The sequence below is a fragment of the Macrobrachium nipponense genome, chromosome 17, assembly GCF_015104395.2.
Source record: "Macrobrachium nipponense isolate FS-2020 chromosome 17, ASM1510439v2, whole genome shotgun sequence".
Classification (NCBI taxonomy): Eukaryota; Metazoa; Arthropoda; class Malacostraca; order Decapoda; family Palaemonidae; genus Macrobrachium; species Macrobrachium nipponense.
In genome coordinates this window covers 84,017,139-84,041,928 of record NC_087210.1, presented here as the reverse complement: position 1 = coordinate 84,041,928, position 24,790 = coordinate 84,017,139, and the positions used below count along the sequence as shown (strand labels likewise).

At 39.1% G+C, this 24,790-nt stretch overlaps 3 protein-coding genes across 4 annotated transcripts; 2 read left to right on the top strand and 1 right to left on the bottom strand.

The window, feature by feature from the left end:
- Positions 1-781: 781 nt before the first annotated feature.
- Positions 782-4,124, bottom strand: LOC135196082 (uncharacterized). Of its 2 annotated transcripts, XM_064222539.1 has the most exons (4): positions 3,311-3,623; positions 2,548-3,087; positions 2,274-2,412; positions 782-1,189 (listed from the first exon to the last, which is right to left on the bottom strand). In XM_064222539.1, the coding sequence occupies exons 1-4, from the start codon at positions 3,438-3,440 to the stop codon at positions 1,036-1,038; spliced, it is 963 nt and encodes a 320-aa protein (XP_064078609.1). In that variant the 5' UTR covers positions 3,441-3,623; the 3' UTR covers positions 782-1,035. The 2 variants fall into 2 exon arrangements, 1 of the variants encoding a protein (XP_064078609.1); XR_010310318.1 differs by lacking the exons at positions 2,274-2,412; positions 2,548-3,087; positions 3,311-3,623 and adding an exon at positions 3,924-4,124.
- Positions 4,125-5,524: 1,400 nt separating this feature from the next.
- Positions 5,525-11,017, top strand: LOC135196081 (uncharacterized). Its single transcript, XM_064222538.1, has 5 exons — positions 5,525-5,711; positions 6,331-6,461; positions 8,390-8,890; positions 9,048-9,186; positions 10,286-11,017. Exons 2-5 carry the CDS (start codon positions 6,338-6,340, stop codon positions 10,425-10,427), a joined length of 906 nt encoding a protein of 301 aa, XP_064078608.1. The 5' UTR covers positions 5,525-5,711; positions 6,331-6,337; the 3' UTR covers positions 10,428-11,017.
- A 1,960-nt stretch (positions 11,018-12,977) lies between these two features.
- On the top strand, positions 12,978-19,062 carry LOC135196080 (uncharacterized). The gene is made up of 5 exons (XM_064222537.1): positions 12,978-15,590; positions 16,249-16,379; positions 16,941-17,516; positions 17,653-17,788; positions 18,799-19,062. Exons 1-5 carry the CDS (start codon positions 15,463-15,465, stop codon positions 18,926-18,928), a joined length of 1,101 nt encoding a protein of 366 aa, XP_064078607.1. The 5' UTR covers positions 12,978-15,462; the 3' UTR covers positions 18,929-19,062.
- Positions 19,063-24,790: the final 5,728 nt, after the last annotated feature.

Below are 24,790 nucleotides of genomic sequence, written 5' to 3'. Positions count from 1 at the left end.
CAAGTAACCAGCATCAATACGCTTTTCTTCTCAATGCGGTCTTTGTTTCTCTCAATTGCCTTATATTTTCTTTTTTCCACTCATACAACTTTTCAGTTTTGCTTTGCGTTCTGTATCCATCTATCTACTTCGTCTCTCTCAATAAATAAACTATGCCCTATATGTCTTCTTAAAGGCATACGTTTATTTTTTCTCAACATTTCCAGTGCAGTGATTTACTCAAAAGTGTCAACATTTCGCAATATCTAAGGTTGTGTTGCCTGGAAAGAAGCGTCCAAGGGGAAGAGAAACAATCTTGCCCTACAGTCAATGGAGAGCAGATTTCTCAAAATCCGATTCATTCATGGTGATCATTTCTGCATATGCTGATTACGATAAATTTAACGAAGGCCTAAATGAATCGCTGGATGAGTGGTTTACGTGCTCGATTACCGATTCGGTAGTCCCAAGTTCGATTCCCCGCACTGCCAACGTGGAATCAAAGGAATTTGTTTCTGGTGATCAGAAATTAATTTCTTGATATAATGTGGTTCGGATCCCACAATGAGCTGTAGGTCCCGTTGCTAGGTAACCAATTGGTTCCTAGCCACGTGAAAATATCCAATCCTTCGGGCCAGCCCTAGGAGAGCTGTTGATCAGCTCAGTGGTCTGTTTAAACTAAGATATACTTTTTAAAAGAAGGCCAAGACCTGCTCATCACTGTCTTCTCTGTCTTTATACCTAGACCTGTCGCCTTCATTGAGCCAGCAGGAATAATTCCAGGATTAATGAAAATGAAGTCTAAAAATCCGAAACCTTTATTCATTTGATGAACAGCCTTTAAAATTCAGCATAAACCAAAACCATATTGACGAATTGCTCTTCCTAAGGAAGGGCTCCCTCCAATGATCTCTTACCTAGCCCGTAATACCGCAGTAATACTATAATTTCGTCAGTTTACAGTTATAAAAGAATATTTGTATATTCATCCTCAAACAATGGTAGTCTCCAAAATCAGATGACCTAGTCTGCCCATTCCCAGCCACAGGAAAAGGGTTACGAAGAGTCCTCAAGCCACTGCATCGCTGATGTGACGATTGGACCCAGTGAAACTGGGCACCTGTCGTATGTAACGGCGCAATGCCCACCTGCAGCAGACAGGAGCAGAGACCTCGCTCCTTCCATTCCCGACGGAAGAACTACCAGGAATCTGAATGGGAAAGCAATGTTAACATCGGTGAGAACTACAGACTAGGTAGTCGCCAGAAACAGGCTTCATAAGGATCACTATGATGTTTTGGGTCAATTTCTTTGGCAAGACTGAACTGGCCTTCATACGAAGTCCAATCTATTCATGTCTCATAGGTCTACATAGTGATTACACTTACTATTATGATTAAAAACGTCAAATTTTGGAAAGCTTAAGATACAATACACATGCAGGGAAATAAACATGCCTTCACATATAATCATTCCAAAGATTGTTTAAAATACTTGATTTCAAGAAAACAAGTTAGTAGAGGAAACAGTCCTTGTTAAGAGAAATTGAATGGGTGAATGGAATACAGGTACTGTCTTTTAAAGTCTACAAGCGGCAAAGTTCCACAAAGAATATATGAGTCAATTCAAAGACACAATAACCACATTGAGAAGAAAAGCATATTGTTACCAGACACCTGAATGCAAAAGTTTGAAGCTCTGAGATCACCATTCCCAACAAAGGAACTTACACTGAACTTTTTTTTTTTTTTTTTTTTTTTTTTTTTTTTTTTTTTTTTTTTAGTCTGTAGTACTCAGCATATTTCCCATACATTCGTCAATGGGTACACATGTATTTTGTTTCTAATGCGGATGAAAGTGTGTGTAATAACTGAACTGAACTGAATATAAAATGTAGGCCAAAGGCCAAGCACTGGGACCTATAAGGCCATTCAGCGCTGAAATGGAAACTGACAGTAAAAGGGTTGATAGGTGTAAAAAGGAGGAAAACCTCAAACCAGATGCACTATGTATCAATTGTTAGGAGAGGGTGGACAGTAAGATGGAAGAAAGAGAATATGAATGGAGGAACAGTAAAAGGGACGAAAGGGGTTGCAGCTAGGGGCCGAAGGCACGCTGCAAAGAACCTTAAGTAATGCGTACAGTGCACCTGCATGAGTGTGAGCAGAAGCCAGGCGAAGTGTGGCGTGAATATGAAAGGGTGACGCTTAGATAAAAACTGAATAGGAAGAAAGTGCTTGTAAGTGCTTGTAAGTTGTTCAGAACGACTTTGAGCCTAAGCGTAGTATCCTTACGGGGATATTGAAGAAGGCACGAAAGAGGACGCGACATCGCAGGCCATCCGGGACACACACTGGGGATTCTCTGACAGAAAGTCCTGGCCAACTGTCCAGACCCTCTGGAAACTTGTCTTTGCGGCAGATGGCCAAGAAACTGGAAAAGTGTAGACACGTAATGATTACCTTTGAAGAAGTCGTTCCGTCAGTTGGCATGACATCTTTACGTAACTGATTTATCACATGTTAAGGACAACTTAGGTCTAATAATAATGGCCTAATCATTCCATACCTCCTCCTCCTCTCGATTGAGAGCATGCGCAGCTCGCTTTCCGCCCTAGACCGTCGTCGTTTCTTGTGGCGTTGGAACCTTCCAAGTCCAAGCGATCAGGTTCAAATTCACCGTCACCATCGCCGTTCTGACGGGCGTATCGTCGTCCTATTTGATTAAAATTATAATCGAAGTTGGCGTTAATGTTGTTATCGTTGTTTGTATCCATGTTGTTATTGTTGTTCGCGTTCGTGACGGAGTTCGTGAGGGAGGTGACGGAGCTGCTGTTAATGGCGTCCCACAAGATAGCGCCATTGACAAAGCTGTTGAAAACACCCAAAGCGATCAAGAGGAGGCCGAAAATGCTGAGGGGGAGGAACTTCGAGCAAATAGAGTGCTTCTGCTTCCATTCTCTGGAAGCCATTAACGAACGTCCGCCTTGAAGAGGCTCCTCGTCGAGGCGGTGGTGGTTCTGGTCGTACGGGGAGTCGAGATCATGTCGATCATCTCCTCGGTCAGTGTGGAATTCTCGAGGATCCCCAGAAGAAGAAGAAGAAGAATCTGCAAACGAAAGTCAGTTTTGGTTGTCGTTTCAATGAGTCGAGATCAGTGTCTGGGTTCCTCTCGGGTGCCTCGTTCGATTTTAGATCATTGTATGATGTCATGATGCATTACATTCCACTCTCGACTTGACAAGTGGTCTTCTAAAAAGTTCAAATTTTGCGGCGAATCGTGACGAGAAAGAGATAAAGAAAACTCTCGGGCCCTGAAGGGCAAACTTTACCATTTCTGTTGACTGTAGTCGAATTCCCTCGAGTCTCGCTCGGGAGAGATGAAAACACGACGTCGGGAAGAACGTTATAGGCGCCGCTGAAACCGACGGCGATTGCAACAAGAAGAAGCTTGGGTCCCATATTTTTGTCCTGGAAATGCAAGTCTTTCAAAACAGTCGTTGCTTGTGAAGAGTTCCTTAGTGAATAGTTATCATACTTACTTCTATGAACCACAAGCTTCAGTAGCAACTACATTTCTTAGCTATTTCTGTCTAAATCAATTTGGTTTGTATTAGCTTAGGTCTATCACCAACTTATCTGATTCAAGCAAAGACTCGTTTGAAGTGTCCAATTTAATCTTACACAGCACATGTATACATCTTCCTTTCCTGAGAGAGAGAGAGAGAGAGAGAGAGAGAGAGAGAGAGAGAGAGAGAGTCCACGATTCTCCTCACTTGAATGCAGTCTTCTCAAAGTTTCTATCCTACGGAGCTGAAATTGCCTAAGATCTCTCTAACTATTTAATACATATATAAGAATGAATATAATTTATCATAATAACCTGAGGGGGAACTACTCAATACCTAAGTGAACGTCCAAACTGTCAGACAGACAGACACTTACCTGCTTTGATACGTTGTTGCACCGATGTCGTCCGCCGATTCACTGAGGCGCCAAGCACCGCCGGAGTAGCTACCTCGGGATCATAGGTTCTGAGGCTTAATTCCGAGTTCCCCCTCTCTCCCGTCCGAAACGGTGACCGACCAACGCTCCAGATGGGACGGGGGTCAATTATCACTCTGAGACTAGTTTTCTCTCCCTCTCTTTCTCTCTCTCTCTTAATTATGCTAGTCCAAAACGCACCAGTTTTAGACTGTAGAAACCAAAGAGATATCAGGGCCATTTTGAAAGAGAAATTATTAAAGTATTTCACAAAGAATTCTTGTAACATTAAAAACAATGTATTTTAGATGAAAATGTATGTAGTTCTGGATTTGTTGTCATGTTTTGTAAATAATTTATTGAATAAAAACTTAACTTGAAAAAAAAAGATACCCCTAACGCAGACTACTACGGATCCTACATTTTATTTATTTATTGTAGCTGACGGAAAATTTCAGCAGCTGATACCGTTTAAGTTCATCGCGACTGGTTGGAAGGAAGAAACCCCGTGGCTGAAATGTTTGTGATTCTTTATTTTCAAATTTTCATTTTTATTTTCATACCCTCGTTACTTTGCAGAATTATATAACAAGACAGTGATGACAGGGTGACGTAGGACTTAGAATCAAATAAACAGAAGTATTTAGTTACAACAGCCAATGGGAAGCAAGATTGATAACCACAAATCTTACTTCTGATTGACTGTTGTAATGTATTGGCTATGAAGTAAAAACACCTGTTTATTTATTTTTAAGTCCTACGTCATCCTATCATCACTGTCTTGTTGTATAATTCTGCAAACTAACGAGGGTATGAAAATAAAATATCATCGATGGCGTTTTACCGTGAGCTTCAGAAAAACACACTACAGTACACCCAAGATGAAGGTCTAGCTAATAGTTGTAGTTTTTATTTATTATTATCATTTTCCCTTCGGGTACGTAAACCACATAATCCTCTCAATAGAACTTCTATCAAAGATTTCATGGTTCAAAAGAGATCGATCGCGTCCCTTGTCTAACACGTCTGTTTCATCTGAACATCTGCTAGGCCTAGTGAGCTTTCAAACCAGGGCTCATCATTTGTTCAAACTTCAGTGGCACTCTCTGGTCTGGGATGAAACGTGAAAACAAATGTACGAGTCTTCGACGCATTCAATTCGTTTATATCACAGGGAACATCAATCATTTCTTCTTTCTCCAAAAAAGATGACAAGCAGCCGGCGAATTAAGCTGGGTGTCGAAAGTCACAGAACAGAACATAATATACAACTTAGGCCAAAAGCCAACCACTGGGACCTATGCTGAGGTCATTCAGAGCTGAAAGAGAAATGTAGGTTTGAAAGGTGCAACAGGAGGAAAAACCTCGCAACCTCGCAGTTATACTATGAAACTGATGAAACTAAGATCGTAGAGAGATGATATAAACGGAGGTACAGTAAAAGGAATGGCAGAGGTTGCAACTGGCCGCTAGGGACCGAAGGGACGCTGCATAGAACTGCACGAGGTTCACTGACGGCACTACCCCATCCCCCCTCCTCCCCCCACTGGTGAGAAAAGTCACAGAGGCATATCTTAAGGTGCAGAGCGTATAATTCGGCCGAGAGGGAGTTCAGTCGGACCCGCTTTTAAGATGTCAAGAGCGCGCAGGCGCCGGTCGTTGGAATAAGGAGGGGATCCTCTCTTCCTCTGTCGCATGACGCCGCAGTAATCCATCGGGCGACGTCGGTGCAACATTGATTGACGACAGGTTGGTGGGAAAACATTTGCATCTTGTTTGCGCATTTCGTACTTCCTTTTCCCAATTGTTTTTCTCTTACTGTGCATCTTCTTCTGTTTCTAATCTTGGGGAACTGCCGTGTGAAAATACGTTTCAAGTTTGTTCGTGTGTAATATTAAATGATAAAGATATATGTAGATATATATATATATATATATATATATATATATATATATTATATATGTAAAAAAAAAAAAAAATAGATATATATATATATATATATATATATATATATATATATATGTATATATACGTATATATATTTCAATACACACACACACACACACACACACACACACACAATTAATTATATATATATATATATATATATTATATATATATATATATATATATATATACAAATGTTTTATACACACACACACATATATATACATATATATAACCGTAATTTCATCATTACTGGGCAGAAGCTCTTTTTAATCTTTAATCTCTCTGGGTGTAAGTTATCCCCAAGGTCCAGATAATTCGGTCTAGAACGATTTTATGGTTTAACATCTAAAAAAACAAAAAGAAAAAAAAAAGTTGAGTGACGCCCTACTAAAAAACTTAGGTCTTGTCATTGTTTCAGAATAGCAATGAAGTTGAAGTTTATTGTCGCTGTTGCTACCGTCTTGGTCGGACTGTGCGCTGACTGTTCCACTCACCCGAACCCACCCGAATCTGTTCAGAATGAAACTTCGACTACGGTTGAGAAAAATGGTAAGATAATCTCTCTCTCTCTCTCTCTCTCTCTCTCTCTCTCTCTCTCTCTCTCTCTCTCTCTCTCTCTCATGGATGGATTATGAAATTTAGGGATGATCCCAAGCACTGGGACCTATTATGGTCATTCAACGCCGTAATGAAATGAAATAAATAACTTGATTAATGAAATGTAAATGAACGTGATGATAATCGGATGTGAATGAAACTTAAAAACCTTATATCGTTAAAAAAGATAAAAGTAAATAAAAGATATACATACAATTTTTATATTAAAGTACAATTAAAAGTATAACTGCATGCGTAAAAGATAAAAGTAAATAAAAAATATACATACAATTTTTATATTAAAGTACAATTAAAAGTATAACTGCATGCGCCTGTATGCATTAGGTGAAAAGTATAATTAAATATTAGTAGAATAATTCAAAATTTTATCATATATATATATATATATATATATATATATATATATGTATATATATATATATCTATATATATATATATATATATAATTATATATATATATATATATATATATCTTTTAAGAACTTTGCAAGGTTATTGACATCAACATCATCTCCTAAAATATAAGAAAGTTGTTTCCCTGAAAGACCGAATTTCCTGCTTGTTTGACTCTTGGCATGAGTAACTAGTTTTTTAATAAGAGAAACTATATACAGAAATAGGTATGTATTGCGTAAATCATTTAAAAACATTTATCCCCTTTTTACACGTAGTTATTTGGAATTTTAGTATATACAGATACGTATATAGATATGTGACATGAGTATGTATATACAGAAATAGGAATGTATTGCGTAAATCATTTAAAAACATTTATTCTCTTTTTACACGTATTTTTTTTTTTAGAATTTTAGTATATACAGATCTATAGGTAAGTGAAATGAGTATGTATATAAAGTGTATAGGTATGGGTGTATGTATGTATATATACATAGTAAATTCAAGTATGTTGAGCTATATAAGAAATTAAATAATTTTATTGAATCTGTACATAAATTACATATACTGTATATGTATTTACTGTAAAAAGGCCTTTAAAGTGTATTGTTTTTTAATAAAAGCGAAAAAAAAAATGGAATGGAATAAAGAATTCAGGCCAAGCGCTGGGACCTTTCAGTGAAGACGGTCAATAGTACGCATGAGCGCTTCCCCTACGTACCCAGTTCGTCTCTGGTGACATCCAAGGTCCTTTAAATATACTCGGGTATATTTAAAGGACCTTGGTGACATCAACGTAGACTGCGCATGTCTGGTCGTTCAAAGACCGCGGCAACTTTTATTATAAAAGACAAAAAATTGATTTAGCCATACATTTGGGAATTCGCCTCGCCAAATGATCCACATCTACAATACGCGACAATGCATGCGCCTCAGCGGCGTGGTTGGTATGGTATTAGCGTCCCACCTCGGTGGTCCCGGGTTCGATTCTCGGCCATTCCATTGAGGAGTGAGGGATGTATATTTCTGGTGATAGAAGTTCACTCTCGACGTGGTTCGGAAGTCACGTAAAGCCGTTGGTCCCGTTGCTGGTTAACTACTGGTTCCATGCAACGTAAAAGCACCATACAGACAAACAAGACAAGGCATGAAGGGCCTCAGTGGCGTGATCGGTATGGTCTTCGCCTGCCACCTCGGTGGTCGCGAGTTCGATTCCCGGGCATTCCACTGAGGTGTGAGATATGTGTATTTCTGGTGATAGAAGTTCACTCTCGACGTGGTTCGGAAGCCGTTGGTGCCATTGCTGAATAACCACTGGTTCTATGCAACGTAAAAACTCCATACAAACCAAAAAATAACATGACAAATGTAATATAACCAGAAGCTAAAAAAATAAATCATCAGAGGGGCTCCCATAGCAAAAAGGTAAGCTAACGAAAAACCAAACTTGCCTATATTTCCAGATTCGTGGGGTGCTCGGAACTTCCAGGATCCAGAAGAAGGTTCCAGTTATCGCCAGTACGAATACGGCGAGACCTCCCAGGAGCACAGGGACACCTCTCAATCCAACAGTTACTATGGTCAGATGCACTATGATCACGAACCTCAAGTTCACTTGCTGTTGGATCAAGAGAAGGAAAAGTTCCCCCCCTGCCATCTCTTCCACCTTTTCAGCGCCATAGCGGTGATCTTGTTGGTCATCATCCTTGTGAACTGCCTGATCAGCGCGAAGAGTTTGTTGCATTCCATCGACAACGTGGCCACCAGCATCACGACCAACACAATCACCAACACAAACACTGATAACAATATGGATATTAACGATAATACTAATTACAATTATAATGAAAATGTAAATATCAACGATGTCTTCGGCCGTCAATTTGACTTTTACGACGACGACGACGACGACGAGAGGAGTTACGACAGCGTAGACAGCTGCGACTGTCGCAACTCCACAGAAGGTAAGTGTGCCACAGAATTTTCAGTGTAAGCCCACATGACAGCTTATTCAAACACATGGCAGCTTATTCAACGACACGACAGCGTATTCAACGAGGTTGTGTAATTATCTATATCATACAGGTACATTAGAACCTACTTCCCGAATATATTTTTCAGATTCGTGGTTACTCGGTGCTCCGGAAAGTCTCCAGGGAGTGTGGACAGTCGCTCAGGACTTCCTGTCGGAGAACCACGAGTGCGCCTCCCGAATGGCCTGTGAAGTCGCATCCTCCTTCGTGCCTTCTTCAGTGTCACCGTAAGGAAAACACGTCTAAACTCTAAAGTCCTTCTGAACCAATAACAAAAGCCCTCCTTTCAGTTCGTGCCATACTGCACCTGACTTCAAAACATCACACACACACACACATATAACCATTGACGATTATATTAAAAAGAATGTACCGAGTGCTTCTGAGTGAAAGGACAGCTTTCAGGTGAATTCCTTTATGTGTGTGTGTGTGTGTGTATGTGTGTGTGTGCGCGCGCGAGCAATTCAAACATTTACATTCAAGTATCCAGCCTCACTATGGCTTTTTTCTTCATTTTTCCCTTGATTTGGGTTGTTTCTTTAAATTTATTTACATATGCTTTGTTTTTATCTTTTTTACCAATTTTAAATCTTAATTAGTATTTAAAAAAAGCCTTCTCACTCACTTAATTGATCGAACCTAATGATAATAGAACATTTTTACAATAATTCTGTGTGAGTTTAATAATACCGTAAACTTTTCCCTCTACATATTACGGTAAATATTGTGATATGACCAATTTGCTTGAGAACATTTGATCCCCGAGCTAGTACTAAACACAGCGAAACAGTGATTCATCAACACTGTTTCTCCGTGTTTAGTACTAGTCCCTAGAAGATCAAATGTTCCTAAGTGCATTTGATCCCCCCGGGGCTAGTGTTGAACACGGCGAAACACATTTGACCCGCCAGGGGCTAGTACTAAACACGGCGAAACAGTGTAGATGAATCAGTTTCGCCTTGTTTAGTACTAGCCCTCGGTAATCAAATGTGTTCCTAAGCGAATTTCACATATTTACTGTAAGTTAGTGTAAAGAACTGTTTTCATTATAATGACAATCAAATATCTAACGTTGGTTTTCCTGGGGAGGGACCAATACTATATCATTTATAGTCTAGCTATTCTGAAGTGTATCAGTAACTGTAATCTCAGAAACAGCCGTGGAGCCTCATCCAAAAGGAAATAACTGCTGATCGTGTGGTCAGACAAGACTTCAGGCTAGGCAATCTTGTGGACATCACTGTGACAATTAAGAAATTTTTTATTTTCCATACTAAAGTGTTGGTTACTTATAAAGATATAAATTTCTTTTTCTTTCCTTCTCAGGTTGTTGGCAGTGCTTCCGTCCACAGTAGGGGAAACCAGGTCCCTTCTTCTGTCCGCTGCAGCTGGAGACTGCGCTGTTACGTACGACAAATGTCCCATTTCACTTGCTTCGGCCATCACTCCTGTCATGCAATGGCTTTAGGACTCCCCGCGGCTTTTTCTTGGTGCTGGGCATCTGCAAAATATGCTACCAGCTCTTGAAGAGACTTCTTATGGTGCTGGACATTTTCAAAATATGCTACCAGCTCTCGAAAAGACTTCTTTTTTGTGTTGGACAATTGCAGAATATGCTACCAGCTCTCTAAGAGCCTTCTTATGGTGCTGGACATTTGCAGAATATGCTACCAGTAAGAGACTTCTTTATGGTGCTGGACATTTGCAAAATATGCTGCCAGCTCTTAAAGAGGTTTTTGCTTGGGGCTGGACATTTGCATAATGTGCTACCAACTTTCGAAGATTCTTAGACCAAACTTAATTGCTATCTATCACCAACAGGCATTACAACTACTGTTATGGACTAAAGGGATAAAGGGATGTACATACCAAAATAAATACTTATATGAGGTGTAGGTTCATGTGAAGAACTTGAAAAGCAGTTTCACTGAAGGAATAAAGGTCTCTAATTTTTAAGTACTGTTGTTTTTAATCCTGGGATCAACACAGCCGATTAACGACGAGGCTAGGCCTAAGGCCAGCCACTTATTAAGGAGAAAAAGACTTTAACACAAATGTCCGAAAACCCGACCTCAGTCAAATACAATGAACTCAATAAACAAGAACTCAAAAAGCATAAAGAAAAATGATCAACCGCAATTTCTAAAAGAGGTGAGAGATATTGTGCGTAGTAGGGTTTGATGTCCTACTGATGAGCCTTCCATGTAATCTATGAAATATGGTTATTCATGAATCTATATATACAAAGCAATTGCTTGCTTGTCCTTTGTGGAATGGAATGGCATATAAAATATAGGCCAAGAGCTGGGACCTATAGGGTCATTCAGCGCTGACAGGGAAACTGAGACTAAAAAGGATTTAAAGGTGTAACAGGAGGAAAACCTCAAAGCAGTTGCACTATGACACAACTGTTAGGTGAGGGTTGAAGGAAAGTGATATGGAAGAAAGAGAACATGAACAGGAGGTACAGTAAAAGGAATGAAGGGGATTGCAGCTAGGGGCCGAAGAGACGCTGCCGAGAACCTTGAGTGATGCCCACTGGACACCGCGTGAGGTGCACTGACGGCAATGACCTACCCACCCAACGGTGTCTTTTCCTTTGTGAAACTGGTTACGTTCTACTCTATACAGAAAACTAATGATCAGAGAGACGAGAGTCAACGAAACTTCATTATGGCTGGTGAAATGGAAAACAGCCAATTCAGTCACTGGAAGTCCCGATGAAGGATGAGATAAGGATGGGGTAGGATGTGAATGTGAGCATCAAGAGTCACATGATGTGCACATCTCTTAAGGGTAACATCACGAGACTGACGCACAGAGACTTGTTATCGACTATCTAACTATCAATCTCTGACAAAAGGATAAGATATCTTGTAAAAATCTTCGATCAATTGAATATTTATATATATATATATATATATATATATATATATATATATATATATATATGTGTGTGTGTGTGTGTGTGTGTGAGGCGTTTTTGTGTTATACTAAATTTATTAATAGATTTACTCAAATTTTCTTTTTTTTTTCAGATAGCCCATGATGGCAAATAATCAGTTGATATAACTCTCAAAATAAATGTTATCATCTACTGTCCACCTACATTTGGTTCACCCTATAAACATATATATATGTATATATATATATATAATATATATATATATATATATATATGTTATATATAATATATATATGTATAATATATACACGTATATATATTCATATATATATACATATATATAGTATATATATATATATATATATATATATATATATGTCATATCACATTACCGTGATTAATATACTATATACATCGAGCTACAAATGTCCTTTAGTATCTAGTTTAAAAGGCCCATAAAAACTATTAACACGGCAAAACACTATATTTCTACTAACAATATTTCAATCCTGGTGCCTCAGATTTAAACTACTGCCATAAAATATTGTTAGAATACTGTAAAGAAGAAATATATATATATATAGTATATATATATATAATATATATATATTACATATATATATTATTATATTATATATATTATATATTATTATTATTATATATATATTATTATTAATATATTATATAATGATAAGAGAATCTGACTACTATTTGGCTCAAAATCATATGGCGATATGAATTTCGTATGTCTTTAATTTTACACAGCTCAGTAATTACAATGTTTCTATTCACGTTACCTAATACCCACATATCACCTGCTAGTTTTGCGTTACGTCAATATTAGGCCTATATGCGGAACTCCCTCCACCAAAGGCTACTGTCCGCGCACGCGCAACAGATCCATAACGAACAAAGGAACGACAATTTAAAAATCCACCGACTTTTCGAACAAATGAAGGCTGCCGCTACAACAAAAATCTGTCAAAAAATGCAGCGAGAAAAAGATTCATGAGATTTACGACCGGCTGTCAATCGTAACGGCATCTCGTGCAATCTGCACAAGAGCCTGTGATTTGCCCGTTGGTACACTGGCTCTTAGTCTAGAGAGGTTCTCTGCACTTATACAGCACAGCCCATCTTTAGCAATGCTCACACCAAGTATAAAAGGTTTCTTACTTTAGCCGCGTTCGAAATTCCTGTTATAATAAAGCAGTTGCGACTTTTGCCGCCGAATGGTGACCGCAGGAAATTACTGCAGTCAGTAACATCTAAATTTGCAATGCACTATTCGTAAGATTTCTGCGTAATTACTGCTCTTACGCGATTTCGCTGTGCGAGTTATTGTACTTTGAGCTGGACACTTTTTGTTCCTTCATTATGTCGATTATTATAGTAAGAAAGACGGGAATACTCATGATAATATGACTATAGGTAGTACACATTGTGACATGCCTCACAAAACAGTATAACATTGTAGCCGTTTTGACTATACTGGCCCAGAGACCGAATATTGTCACACTCTAAAATACGACTCATCAGTTTTCAAGTGTCGTGACATTCGCTACTTGGTGATCACAACAATTTATGAGTCTCATGATACAGCTTGAAGTGAGACTTTCCCAATTCCGCCCCTAACCCCCCTCAACCGCCAACCAGCCCTGAAACGTTCGTTACTGGGAACAAGGTTAAGGCGGTTCCCTATATACAAGGTACCGCGAGCCCTGGTTTCATATTGTAACGCAGCACTGCACATGCGCGCTATTTATGACTATCTTGTTCTATGCCGTGAAACGAATTGCAGACGAGACTGGCATGGAACAATATCGTATAGAAATTTTCAGCTAAAAAATTATAAGTATGATTTATTCAGCGACGTCTCAGATGAGACCAAATGTCCGGAGGAATCTTCTGACCTTATGGCTGAAATAGGGGGATTGTCTTGTCGTCACTGGTGGAACGGTCTAGCCGGGAATGTTGGGGATCGCTGTCCATGTACTATACATGCGTCTGTATAGTTTCATGGTAATCTCACTTGCTTTTATCTGTATTCTATCCTTTAATTTTTAGAAATATGATTTTATCTATCCTGGGGAAGACGGCTGCTTAGAGAGTCAGTGGCATTTTAGTTTACTCCACATAGGCCTATGTCTAATCGTCCATAACGGTTACTAACTTCACTATGCCAGAGAATATTGAGATGTGTGAAGTGTACAACCTACAAATTGAGGCACGTTTCAACTTTCACAAAAGCGAAAAATGAATAAGAATCGTTTCATGTCAATTTCTAATGTCCTTTTCAGCTTAGCACGGATACAAAAGCACCTTAACCGAGCAATTATAATACTACTTCCACTCCAGTCGTTTCTCTGAAAACGTAGGCTTTGAAAAGTTAAATATTACAAAATCTCCCCTCTTGGAGATGTCAAAAAGCCTTAAGGTAAATTTTCAATTTGGCCTTAGTCTTCTAAACTACTTCAACATTTTACACACGAGATTGAACCATCATGTTTAATGAGCATTCATTTACGTCAGATGGCGGATAAGACTTCTGCCACACAAGGGTTGCCACATGCTCTCAAGAACGGATGTCGAACAAGAGCGTATGCGTACGGAGTTTTATTGCGATGTCTCAAAACGTTATTATTCTCCTAGTTTCCAACAGCGGATTTAACTGCCTGGTAATTGCACTTGACAACTTTCCTCCATTTCTGCGCATGCTCACATTTTCCACATTGATTTGTTCTAGTCATCTTTCTAAGACGGTCTAATTGAACACCAAGATCTTAGCGCTCAGATTCCTCAGACGGAAATTCAAAGCGAAATCATATGCGAATTTTGTTTCCCGCCAAGGGAATGCACTCGCGTCTCACAAAGGTGTTATTCCGGTGCCATACCGTTTTACGGAACTTGAATACCATCATTACGAAGACATCAGCTAGAAAAAACAAAATACAATACTTGAAGCCTCCTCATGCATGCAAGCAAAGCAGCCGTGTGTGTATTAGAAACATCTTTAATAGACTACAATTTGTGGTTTGGGTAGATGAATATGAAGTGGATGGAAAATAAAAGAATAACACTGTCTGACACGAGAATAAAAAAGAATAAACAGAGTATTTTTTAACCCTCTTTTGCTTTTTACTGTTACTGTTTTTTGTTAGCAGATTTTAGTGTCGCTAAGGTTACGTACTGATGCTTTATTTTAACCAATTCCTTACAAGAGACTAAATGTTCATTCAGTGTTGCCTTCTTCCGTTCTACAGTTTGCCTGAATTCCAACTTATGGGCCTAGCAATCGTTATAACGCCAGCATCCTTTGCTTCAAGTTCTGTAATGTACCGGTTCTTATAGAAGCTTTCTACGAACCTAAAGTTCTTCATTTTTCTTCTTCTCTTCCTACGTCCTTTTAAAATTCCCATGCACTTAAATATCTACTTTTTTTCGCAGTCTTCTGCCATATTTCTTTTCTTTCTGTGTACTGTATTTGAACTGCGTTGGCTGCTACGCCTTTTGTCCAGCACTGTCCACAGGCCACAGGGTGGTGCTCTCAGTTGACCCTCTGCCTGGGAGGCGGGAACTTATCTCGGGACCCCACGATATGATTCAAAAGCACAGTGTCATCGTCCCCATTCACACTTCCACGGGCCGGGTGAGTGGGAGGTACCTTGGCGCCATACGCCGCAGTGAATCCACGGACGAGATCGGAGAAACATCACTTCACGACAGGTTGGTGTGGATAGCCGTTTTACGATGTTTCTCATATCTTTCTTTTACACACACACACACACACACACACACACATATATATATATATATATATATATATATATATATATATATATTTCAATATTCCTTTGCTTGCTTCTGTACAGTTCCCCTATAGCGTTTGTCTCGCGTAAATACTTTTAATGAATTTTGAAATACACTTTAATATATTTTAGTCATGCCGATAGGCTCTCGTTCCTTAGTTTAGTACCATGATCCAACTTGTTTCCCCCCCCCTCCTCCTCTCTCTTCTCTCTCTCTCTCTCTCTCTCTCTCTCTCTCTCTCTCTCTCTCTCTCAACGATGCCTGGAAAACCTTTAGTTTTAAGGAAAAAGAAATATTTATGATATACATATATACACGTGTTATTTGGGCAATATATATATATATATATATATACACACACAAAGTAGGTATGCGAATGCATATACTGCACAGTTTATACTAAAGCCTAAGTTATAAATACACAACTGGCAAGAAATTTCACACTAGCTTACAATTTTAGCCATGATTCAGAGGTTCTTGAATTAATTCGGTGACACTGCCATAGCTTAGGCCTACTTATACTTTAACGGCAACCTGAAAGAATACATTAAAAGACTTGCCGTTTCATTTTCAGAACAATGAAGCTGTTATTTCCAGCAGTTGTGGCTCTTGCCTGCTTTTGCCAAAGCGATCTTGCTCTTCCCAATGGCAGTGAATCAGCCTTCAATGAGACCGAAGGGACTTCGGCTGCAGTCAACAGAAATGGTAAGGTTTAGCAGCTAAATGCAGCAGTACTACTTCTGGTCCTCATGATACCATGAAGTCATGGCATGCCTTTCATCTACTGCCACAGATTTCTGGTCATAGATTTCACTGACTTTCTGGATGACTGAAAATACCACTTGGCACTTCCGTGTGTGTGTGTTTTTTTTTTTTCTGAATCTTGTTGTTTTTCAATAAGTGCAAACTGGTTTGTTTGTTAGGTTTCCACTATTCGCCTGTTATTTACTTTAAATTCTCTCCTCTTTGTTTTCCCCTTTCTGGTAACGGTAGCCTACTCTGCTCTGTAAAACTGCTCTGTAGAAGTTTGTCTGGTGGGCCTGTTCCATATTGATAATGGGTCACTTTTAATCAGAAACGATAACGACATATTTAATTTTTATTTCATAAATGATCTGCCCTAGCAGTGCTTGTTAACAACATAAGAGTGAATACCAACCCTGTTTAAAACCCATCCGACAGACACAGAGACCCTAGTGCAGCGAATCACACAGCAAACTAAGGCCATTCAAATGCCGGCTAAACCTGACTTGACTTTACTTTCAGGTGTCTGGGGTTCTCAGAACTATCAGAAAGTTCCGGATGACGAAAGTTATTCCCATTACGGATACAACAACGCTGTTCCACAAACTGGTGGCGCCACTTACAACCACAATAGTCCAGCAGCACATCACAAAGAATATCCCAGTGAGAATGAAAACAGCTATGCTGCCCCCCAAACTTCCTACGAAGACCTCCATTATGACTACAAACCCCAACTTCACTTGTTGCTGAGTCCAGGGCAAGGTAGCCAGAGGCAGCCAGTGTGTCCTCAGCTGGGCCAATTCAGCGTCATAGGGGTTATCTTCACCATGCTCCTCATCTTCAACGCCTTGATCAGCGCCCTGAGCATGTACAGCATCTCCAGCAATGGCAACTCCGTTTCCCTCATCAACACGCTCCTGGGCACGAACACCGACAACAATCAGGATACGAACAACGCTGACAATGTAAACACCAACTTTCAAATCAATATCAACCCTTTCAACCCACGGCAATTTGGAGATGGACTCCAGGACGAGGAAATCATAATGGATTTTGAGGACGAAGATGACTGCTCGTGCTCCCCTCTGGCGGAAGAAGGTAAGACTAGGGAAAGCCCACTTGATACTTTTATCCCTTTCCAACATTTATTATATCAAACTGGTTTAACTGGTAATATTTCATTGCATTATGCAGTGAAAATAGTGTATTAAAATAGTCCATTGTTTTTTTTCAGATTCATGGTTGTTCAGGATTAAGAAGCACCTGCAAGGTGCGTGGACAGTTGCTCAAGATTTCATCTCTGAGAATCCTGACTGCACTTCCAGACTGGCTTGTGAAGCTGCATCCTTTGTGCCCTCTTCACTGTCAGGGTAAGGAAGCCCCACGTAATGCCTATGTATTACCAGATCTCCTTCTTCATCTTCTTCCCAGCTGGTTCCCATTTTTATATGGGATCGCTGTTTCGGATGAGCTGTTTCCGTCTATTTCTATCCTACGCTTCTACCTCATCAATTCCCTTCTCATGTAAGTCTCCTCTCACACAGTCCTTCCATCTCTTTCTTGGTCTCCCTTTTCTTCTTCTTCCTTGAATCTCCACCCCCATAGTATGTCTCCCAGCGGGGTCCTCGTCTCTCCTCAACAGGTGTCCATATGTATTGCCAGATGAGCCTGAGAAACTTGAAAGCCTTCAAGATAACTAAGTAAAAAAATTAATGAAAAGCACTGATGAAAAAGTACATTAGTCAGATGAGCAACTTGATCTAAGTTGTTCTTCAGTAATTAACTGGCATTAGAAAGCAGCTTGAAAGAAAGAATAAAAAAAATAATAACAATAAAAGCCAAAATAATTTTAGTACATTTGAACCAAGTTTCTGAGAAACCATACAACATTCTTGGGCACAATTATGCAGTAATGTTTCAATGCTCTTGATGTTATAGTTTCATTTTCCTCTTCAGATTGTTCGCAGTTTCCCCTGAATCCATGGGGATAAATTTCGAAATTTGCTCTGAAGTCTCAAAAACACTATCCTACCCAGTTGATTAAAAAAAAAAACACACACACACACAAATTGGAGAAATCAACATCCAGTTTCGGAGCGTCTTGCGCCCCTTTCAGTGCCTCTACACTGAAGAGGGGGCATAACACTCCAAAATTGTGCTTTTCTAGTTTGACTTTTAATACTGATCTATTATCTAGCTGACTTGCACAAGGAAATGTTACTGACGGCTCTGTCTTAGTAGAAGAATTCGCACCAGCTCCCATCTTCAACAGAGAGCACTTGCCAGCTTCATGTCTCTGCACTTAGACGACAATCCTTTGATTTTTGCTCGCTTGACAAGCCATCTTAACTTAAAACAATCCATTTCTTTTCTCACACAGATTATTGGCGGCCTTTCCAACCAAAACAGCCGGGACAAGGACGCTTCTGAAGTCGGCTGCAGCTGGACACTGCTCTGAGACATACGGCAAATGTCCAATATCACTGAACGCAGCCCTGAATTGGCTCTAGGATTCGTCGTGCATCTGATACGAGAAACCAGCCACCCCCCCCCCCCCCCACACCCACCTTCCCATCGCTTGGGACCAAATGTACTTTTGCAGTTATTACTGTCATGGAGTATATAAGCTATAGTACAACTTGAACGATGATGAGTCATAACTAATGAATATTTCTGGTGTTGGTTCATCACAAAAATAAAAAATAAAAAAAAAACTTGAAAAGTTGCATTTCATTGTTCCTGGAAGAGAGACAGGTCACAGGAGGCGTTCTTTCTCGACATCATCTCCTTTAGTGACCTTCGATGTTTCCCTCTCAACTCCTGGATGGTCGTATTCTACTCTGTATAATTCCCTCTATCCCGTCTTCCCTCCAGGATGCCCAAGCCGAATGGTACTAAGATCCCTTCCATTCCATCAACAGCCATCCCATAAAAAGATCGCCACTCCTTTACATTAAGAACGGCTCTTTGCAGTAGCCATTAACGGAGAATGGAATGGAACAATAATGGAAATGAGAATGAAATGAGTCATGTTTTTCCATTGATTTACTTTGCATGGGTAATCTGCCTATTTCCATGGGTTATGGTCGTTATGCCATTTATTTGCTTTAATGACATGCATATTATTGACGGAGTTTATATATTTAAATACCAACACGTACACAGTGCCACTGCATATATATATATATATATATATGTATGTATGTATACATATATAATATATATATATATAGGGTGTCCATAAAGTCCCTGTACCATTACAAGTATTTATTGCTTGTATTGGTACTGGGACTTTAATGGACAATCCCTGTATGTATAAGTATAAATATATAATACTATATATATATAATATAATATTAAATATTAAAATAAAATTATATATAATATATATATATATTAATATACATATATTAATAATATATATATATATATTATATATATATAGTTATAACTGATAAGTGGTTCTCTGTAACCTGGCAGATTCGAACCACTGGGAGCAACAACCTACAACTTCAGTTACAAAACGGCAAGCAATAAATACCAAAGAAGAAAAGCACAACAAAGTTATAAAACAAAAGTTATGCTTGTTTATTCACTTTAATTCTGATATGAAAGCAATTGTTTGATAGTATTCTTTTGTACGTTTCAACTGGTTTTTCTACTTATACAGGGTGTCCATAAAGTCCCAGTACCATTACAAGTATTTATTGCTCAGAATGTTACTAGGACTTTATGGACACCCTGTATATTTTTTTTATATATTTACTGTGAATTCGTGTGTTGTTTCACCTAGAAAAAAAAGGCTTAAAAAAATATGCCTGTTAATCACCTAAAAAACAAGGCCTAAAAAAATCTGCTTATTAATGTAAATACGACAAACTAAGCGCCTCAGCGGCGTGGTTGGTATGGTATTAGCGTCCCACCTCGTGGTCGCGGTTCGATTCTCGGCCATTCCATTGAGAGTGAGAGATTTTGTATTTCTGGTGATAGAAGTTCACTCTCGACGTGGTTTGGAAGTCACGTAAAGCCGTTGGTCCCGTTGCTGAATAACCACTGGTTCCATGTAACGTAAAAATCGCCATACAAACAAACAATACTAAAAACTGATGACAAAGTAGAATATAGATGGTGGATAAAAACAGACAAAGGTTAAACACACCACACTGGAAGGAGTCTATGAGGAATAAAATTCAACAATGGGGTCACTGAGCCAGCATGGATATTTTTAGACAAGTACAGAAAAAGATGAACTACTATAATCAAATCTGAGGTTCTGAAACTAATTTTACAGAGAAGATCGTTGAAAAGTCTATACGAGGGTGGATGATCGATCGTGACGGAGCTATGAAGGAATGAAAAAACCCAAGGTGGGGTTGAAAGTAATATAAGGAGCAAAATGTAAGGTACAAGTTACTTATATATTTATTTAGAAATAAATCTTTACAGAGAGCTTTCGGGAATCTCTTTGACTTCTCTTTGCAATCTCTGCCAGAAGTAACTTTTCAAATATATTTGCACCCATGCGTACCAGTGGATTTATTTCTCCATTCAAAACGCATGCTACTGTGGGTATTTTTCTAATTAAGTGGTTGATATGTTCGAGTATTTCGAAATTAACATTAGCTGAAGAAACGGCAGCTTCAAGATCCCTCACAAAACTTTAGATGCTTCTTCTTCCAACCTAGTTGGGAATGCATTGAGGGTTCGTTGAGCTAATTCCTCCAAAGTGAAGTGAAGTCTGGATAACGAATGCAAATGTAAGACAAGAGATAGATACTTAAGTAAAAACTTGTTGTGTACTATATGTTGTTGTTGTATGGTGCTTTCATGTTGCATGGAACCAGTGGTTATTCAGCAACGGACCAACTTTAGGAAAATTAAGAACTGTTGAAAGGAGTGAATGAAGTCAATCACAAGGCTTGCAAAGGTGACTAAATAAATATAAGTGTTTTCAGGTGGTTAGGTCATGTGAAGAAAATGAAGGTCAATAGATTAGTGAGAAGGGCGTACATAACTCAGTAGTTCTGGGCAGAAGCTGGAGCTAGCGAAACGGATATCTAATTAAAAAACCAAACGTGCTGCTGATGAACCGTGTGTGCAGATTTATGAAGAAGTTGCTGCTGAAAGAGGAAAACATGACAATTGTCTTGTTTTCCCTAATGGCCACAACCCAGAGGAAACTTCTGAGAGGCGAACAAAATATATAAATACATATAGCCCTGTTATATTTGCTGTTCTAAACCAGAGCAGTATTCATACAGAACAAGCCCACAGGGGCCACTGACTGAAAATTCCAACTTCCAAAGAATATTACGGTGTTCATTGGAAAGAAGTAACGGAAGGTAATCGGAAATACAGGAAGAGGAGGCCAGTTAAAAAAAAAACTAATAAAAAATTCATAAATACATAAAAATTTAAGTAAATAATTGAAAAAAAAAAAAAACTTTGCTCGAACTTTGGAGGTTCCAATAGCACGACATCCTCTTAAGGGAGACTGTTCCACAGTCCAAAGGTGTGAGGAACTGAGGAGGAATAAAGGAGGACATCTGGAACTTTGGAGAAGTTCGACAGCGTGTCGGTGTCACATTTATTGCATCTCATCTGGTCGCTCTCGGTAGAAAAGGCGGATCAAGGATCAATTGTGAATATGAAAGATCTCTGTTGAATTACAACATGAAAAATACACAAACAAGAGACCATCCGCTGATGGTTCAAGTTATAAATGCTAATATTAGGAAACAGAACCTGACCACCACGAACCACTCTGTCTAAAAGAAAGATTAATCCCTGGCAGAGTATAAATATATTTATAGAAAAAAAAAACATTCACGCACAAAGGCAAAGCGATGACCTGCAGGTTCCACTACAGAAAGCCACGTGGACTGTCCAAAACACGAAGAGGAGAGAAGAAGAAGGAGAAGACGAGGAATCCGAGATAACCGACCGTTTGCCAATAACGGCATCTGGTAAGCAATTTGCGCAAGCATGTGATTTGCCCGTTGGTAACTGGTGTTAACAAGGGAACAACTCCGCGCGCCGTTTTCCGTGGGGCTCACACGGCCCACATTCTCGAGCGTGGCAGACCAAGACCACCAAGATAGACGCCGCGCCGTCTTTTGTGGTGGGCAGGCGGTGGTGGCAGCAGGGGGAAATTACTCTGGGGCGCGAAACCTCACCTTGCAGTACTACGTGGGGATTTTGCGGTAATTCCTGCTCTTACGCGATGTCACCTGCTTGAAATGAGAGGCAGATATGAGTAGTCGCGCTGCCTGCCAGTTACAACGAATTTCACGGTCACGTCGAAGAGAGAGAAAATTACATTCTGATTATCGTGCAAATCTAAAAGTGCTTTTGACGCGACTTTGAAATGCGTAACCCTTTAACAGCATCCAATGTTTCACGTGCATGATCTGGTCTTCACGAAGAAGTATGAAAAGAAGGAGCCGTTATTTTAAAATTAATCAAATACAGATTTTACATTATTTTTTTTTTCTTTAATCACTCAAGTGATGACAATTGGTCCGTGTCCATCTTCTTCTTTGCCTTCAGCTTTTTCCATTTCTATATGGGGTCGCTGTTTCTAGTCAGCCTTAAGAATACACCATTCAAAATTTCAAATTTTAAACGCTCGAGTTTCCGATATTTTCAGTTTTGCCTTCAACGTCCAACCTCTGTACTCATGAGAAGAAAAGTTATATAAAAAAATAAATAAAAACTTGTATGTTCAAATCTTGAAAAAATGACACATAACAGACTTGTTCCAATTAATGAGACGAAAACTGCAGGATACAAATAGTTTAAAATTTATTTAAATAAAAACTACTGAGGCTCGAGGGGTGTAATTTGGTATGTTTGATGACTGGAGGATGGATGATCAACATACCAATCTGCAGTCCTGTAGCCTAAGTAATTTTTAAGATCTGAGGACGGACATGCAAATAGCCGTCTCAATAGTTTTCTTTTCCAGAAAACCAAAAACTTATTCTAAGGGCATTCTGTGTCACGGGTAGTCATATGACCATTGGTATCTATATATATATATATATATATATATAATATATATATATATATATATTTATATATATATATATGAGTTGGTTCGATGGTTCGCGCCCGTGAATCGACAAATTTCTTATCGACTAAAAAATTCCCCTTCGGTTAACATATATGAAAATATATTAATTCCGAGGTAGAGCGAATTACATATAGTAAAGGACATTTGTAGCTCGATGTGTGTGTGTGTGTATATTATATATATATATATATATATATATATATATATATATATATATATATATATATCTCCTTTCCGAGAACAGTTATTTCTTATTTGAGACTCCTTTTAATTTTTTTCATATTCAATTTCATTACGGCTTCAATAACCTAGACTAGATATTGCGATGCCAATTTAAGTCATCATAAGTCAATCAGTCATAAGACTTACTACGATGCGTATGGTGTAATTCAAATTTACAATGCTATCATGATACGCTGGAAATCTTTATGTATGATGGGATAGGATTGTATATGTACTATGTGCAAATATAAGCAGGTTTCATCGTCAACTGTTCTTTGCAAATACCATTTCGTGTGGAAGCCTCAAAAACCATGACCATTTAACCAAGTGTTAGACAAACTGTCACTGGAATCATCTTTTGACCTCGACTGCATTTCATTACATACAGAACTGGCTTGGCTCAGGTGTTTGTGACCAGCATTAGCCTAGCCTAGACTGACCTGCAAAAATACAACACAATGACGAACCATCTCATCTGTTCCCATTCTATTTCATTCCAGCGTACTACAGAAACAATGCTGTAAGGTACCATTTTTTTTTCCAGATATCTTTTTCCTTTACGACTGCGGAAGATCTAAATCCCTCATATTCCCGCCAACGAAATTCGGAGCGGATTCGTATACCCTATTATCTTGACGCCGAGTCCGTGTCACTGGTAATGTGCACTCACACAGACAGCCGACGGAGACGGTCCTCTGGGGGGCCCAACCGTTTTCCCGGAACTCAAAGAAGAGAAGGAGGGTGTGCCGTTACAGCGACAAACACTTTTGGAGATCTCTTTCAGGCTATCATATATTTTGATTGAACAGGTGGGAAAGGGGTTAGATTATAGAGAGGGTGCGCCACTACTACTACTAATACTAGTATTACTTCATGACACCGAAACCTAAGAAAAACAATAAAAATGAAGATGGAAACGGCTTTGGAGTGCCACTTCTAGTCAACTATCGGTCATCACATCTGGGAGTGCGTAATTAGCCTAGCTAGCAATCTGTGATTTATGACCGAACAGAGACTTCGAGCTCACAGCTGAGAGAGAAGAGAGAGAGAGAGAGAGAGAGAGAGAGAGAGAGAG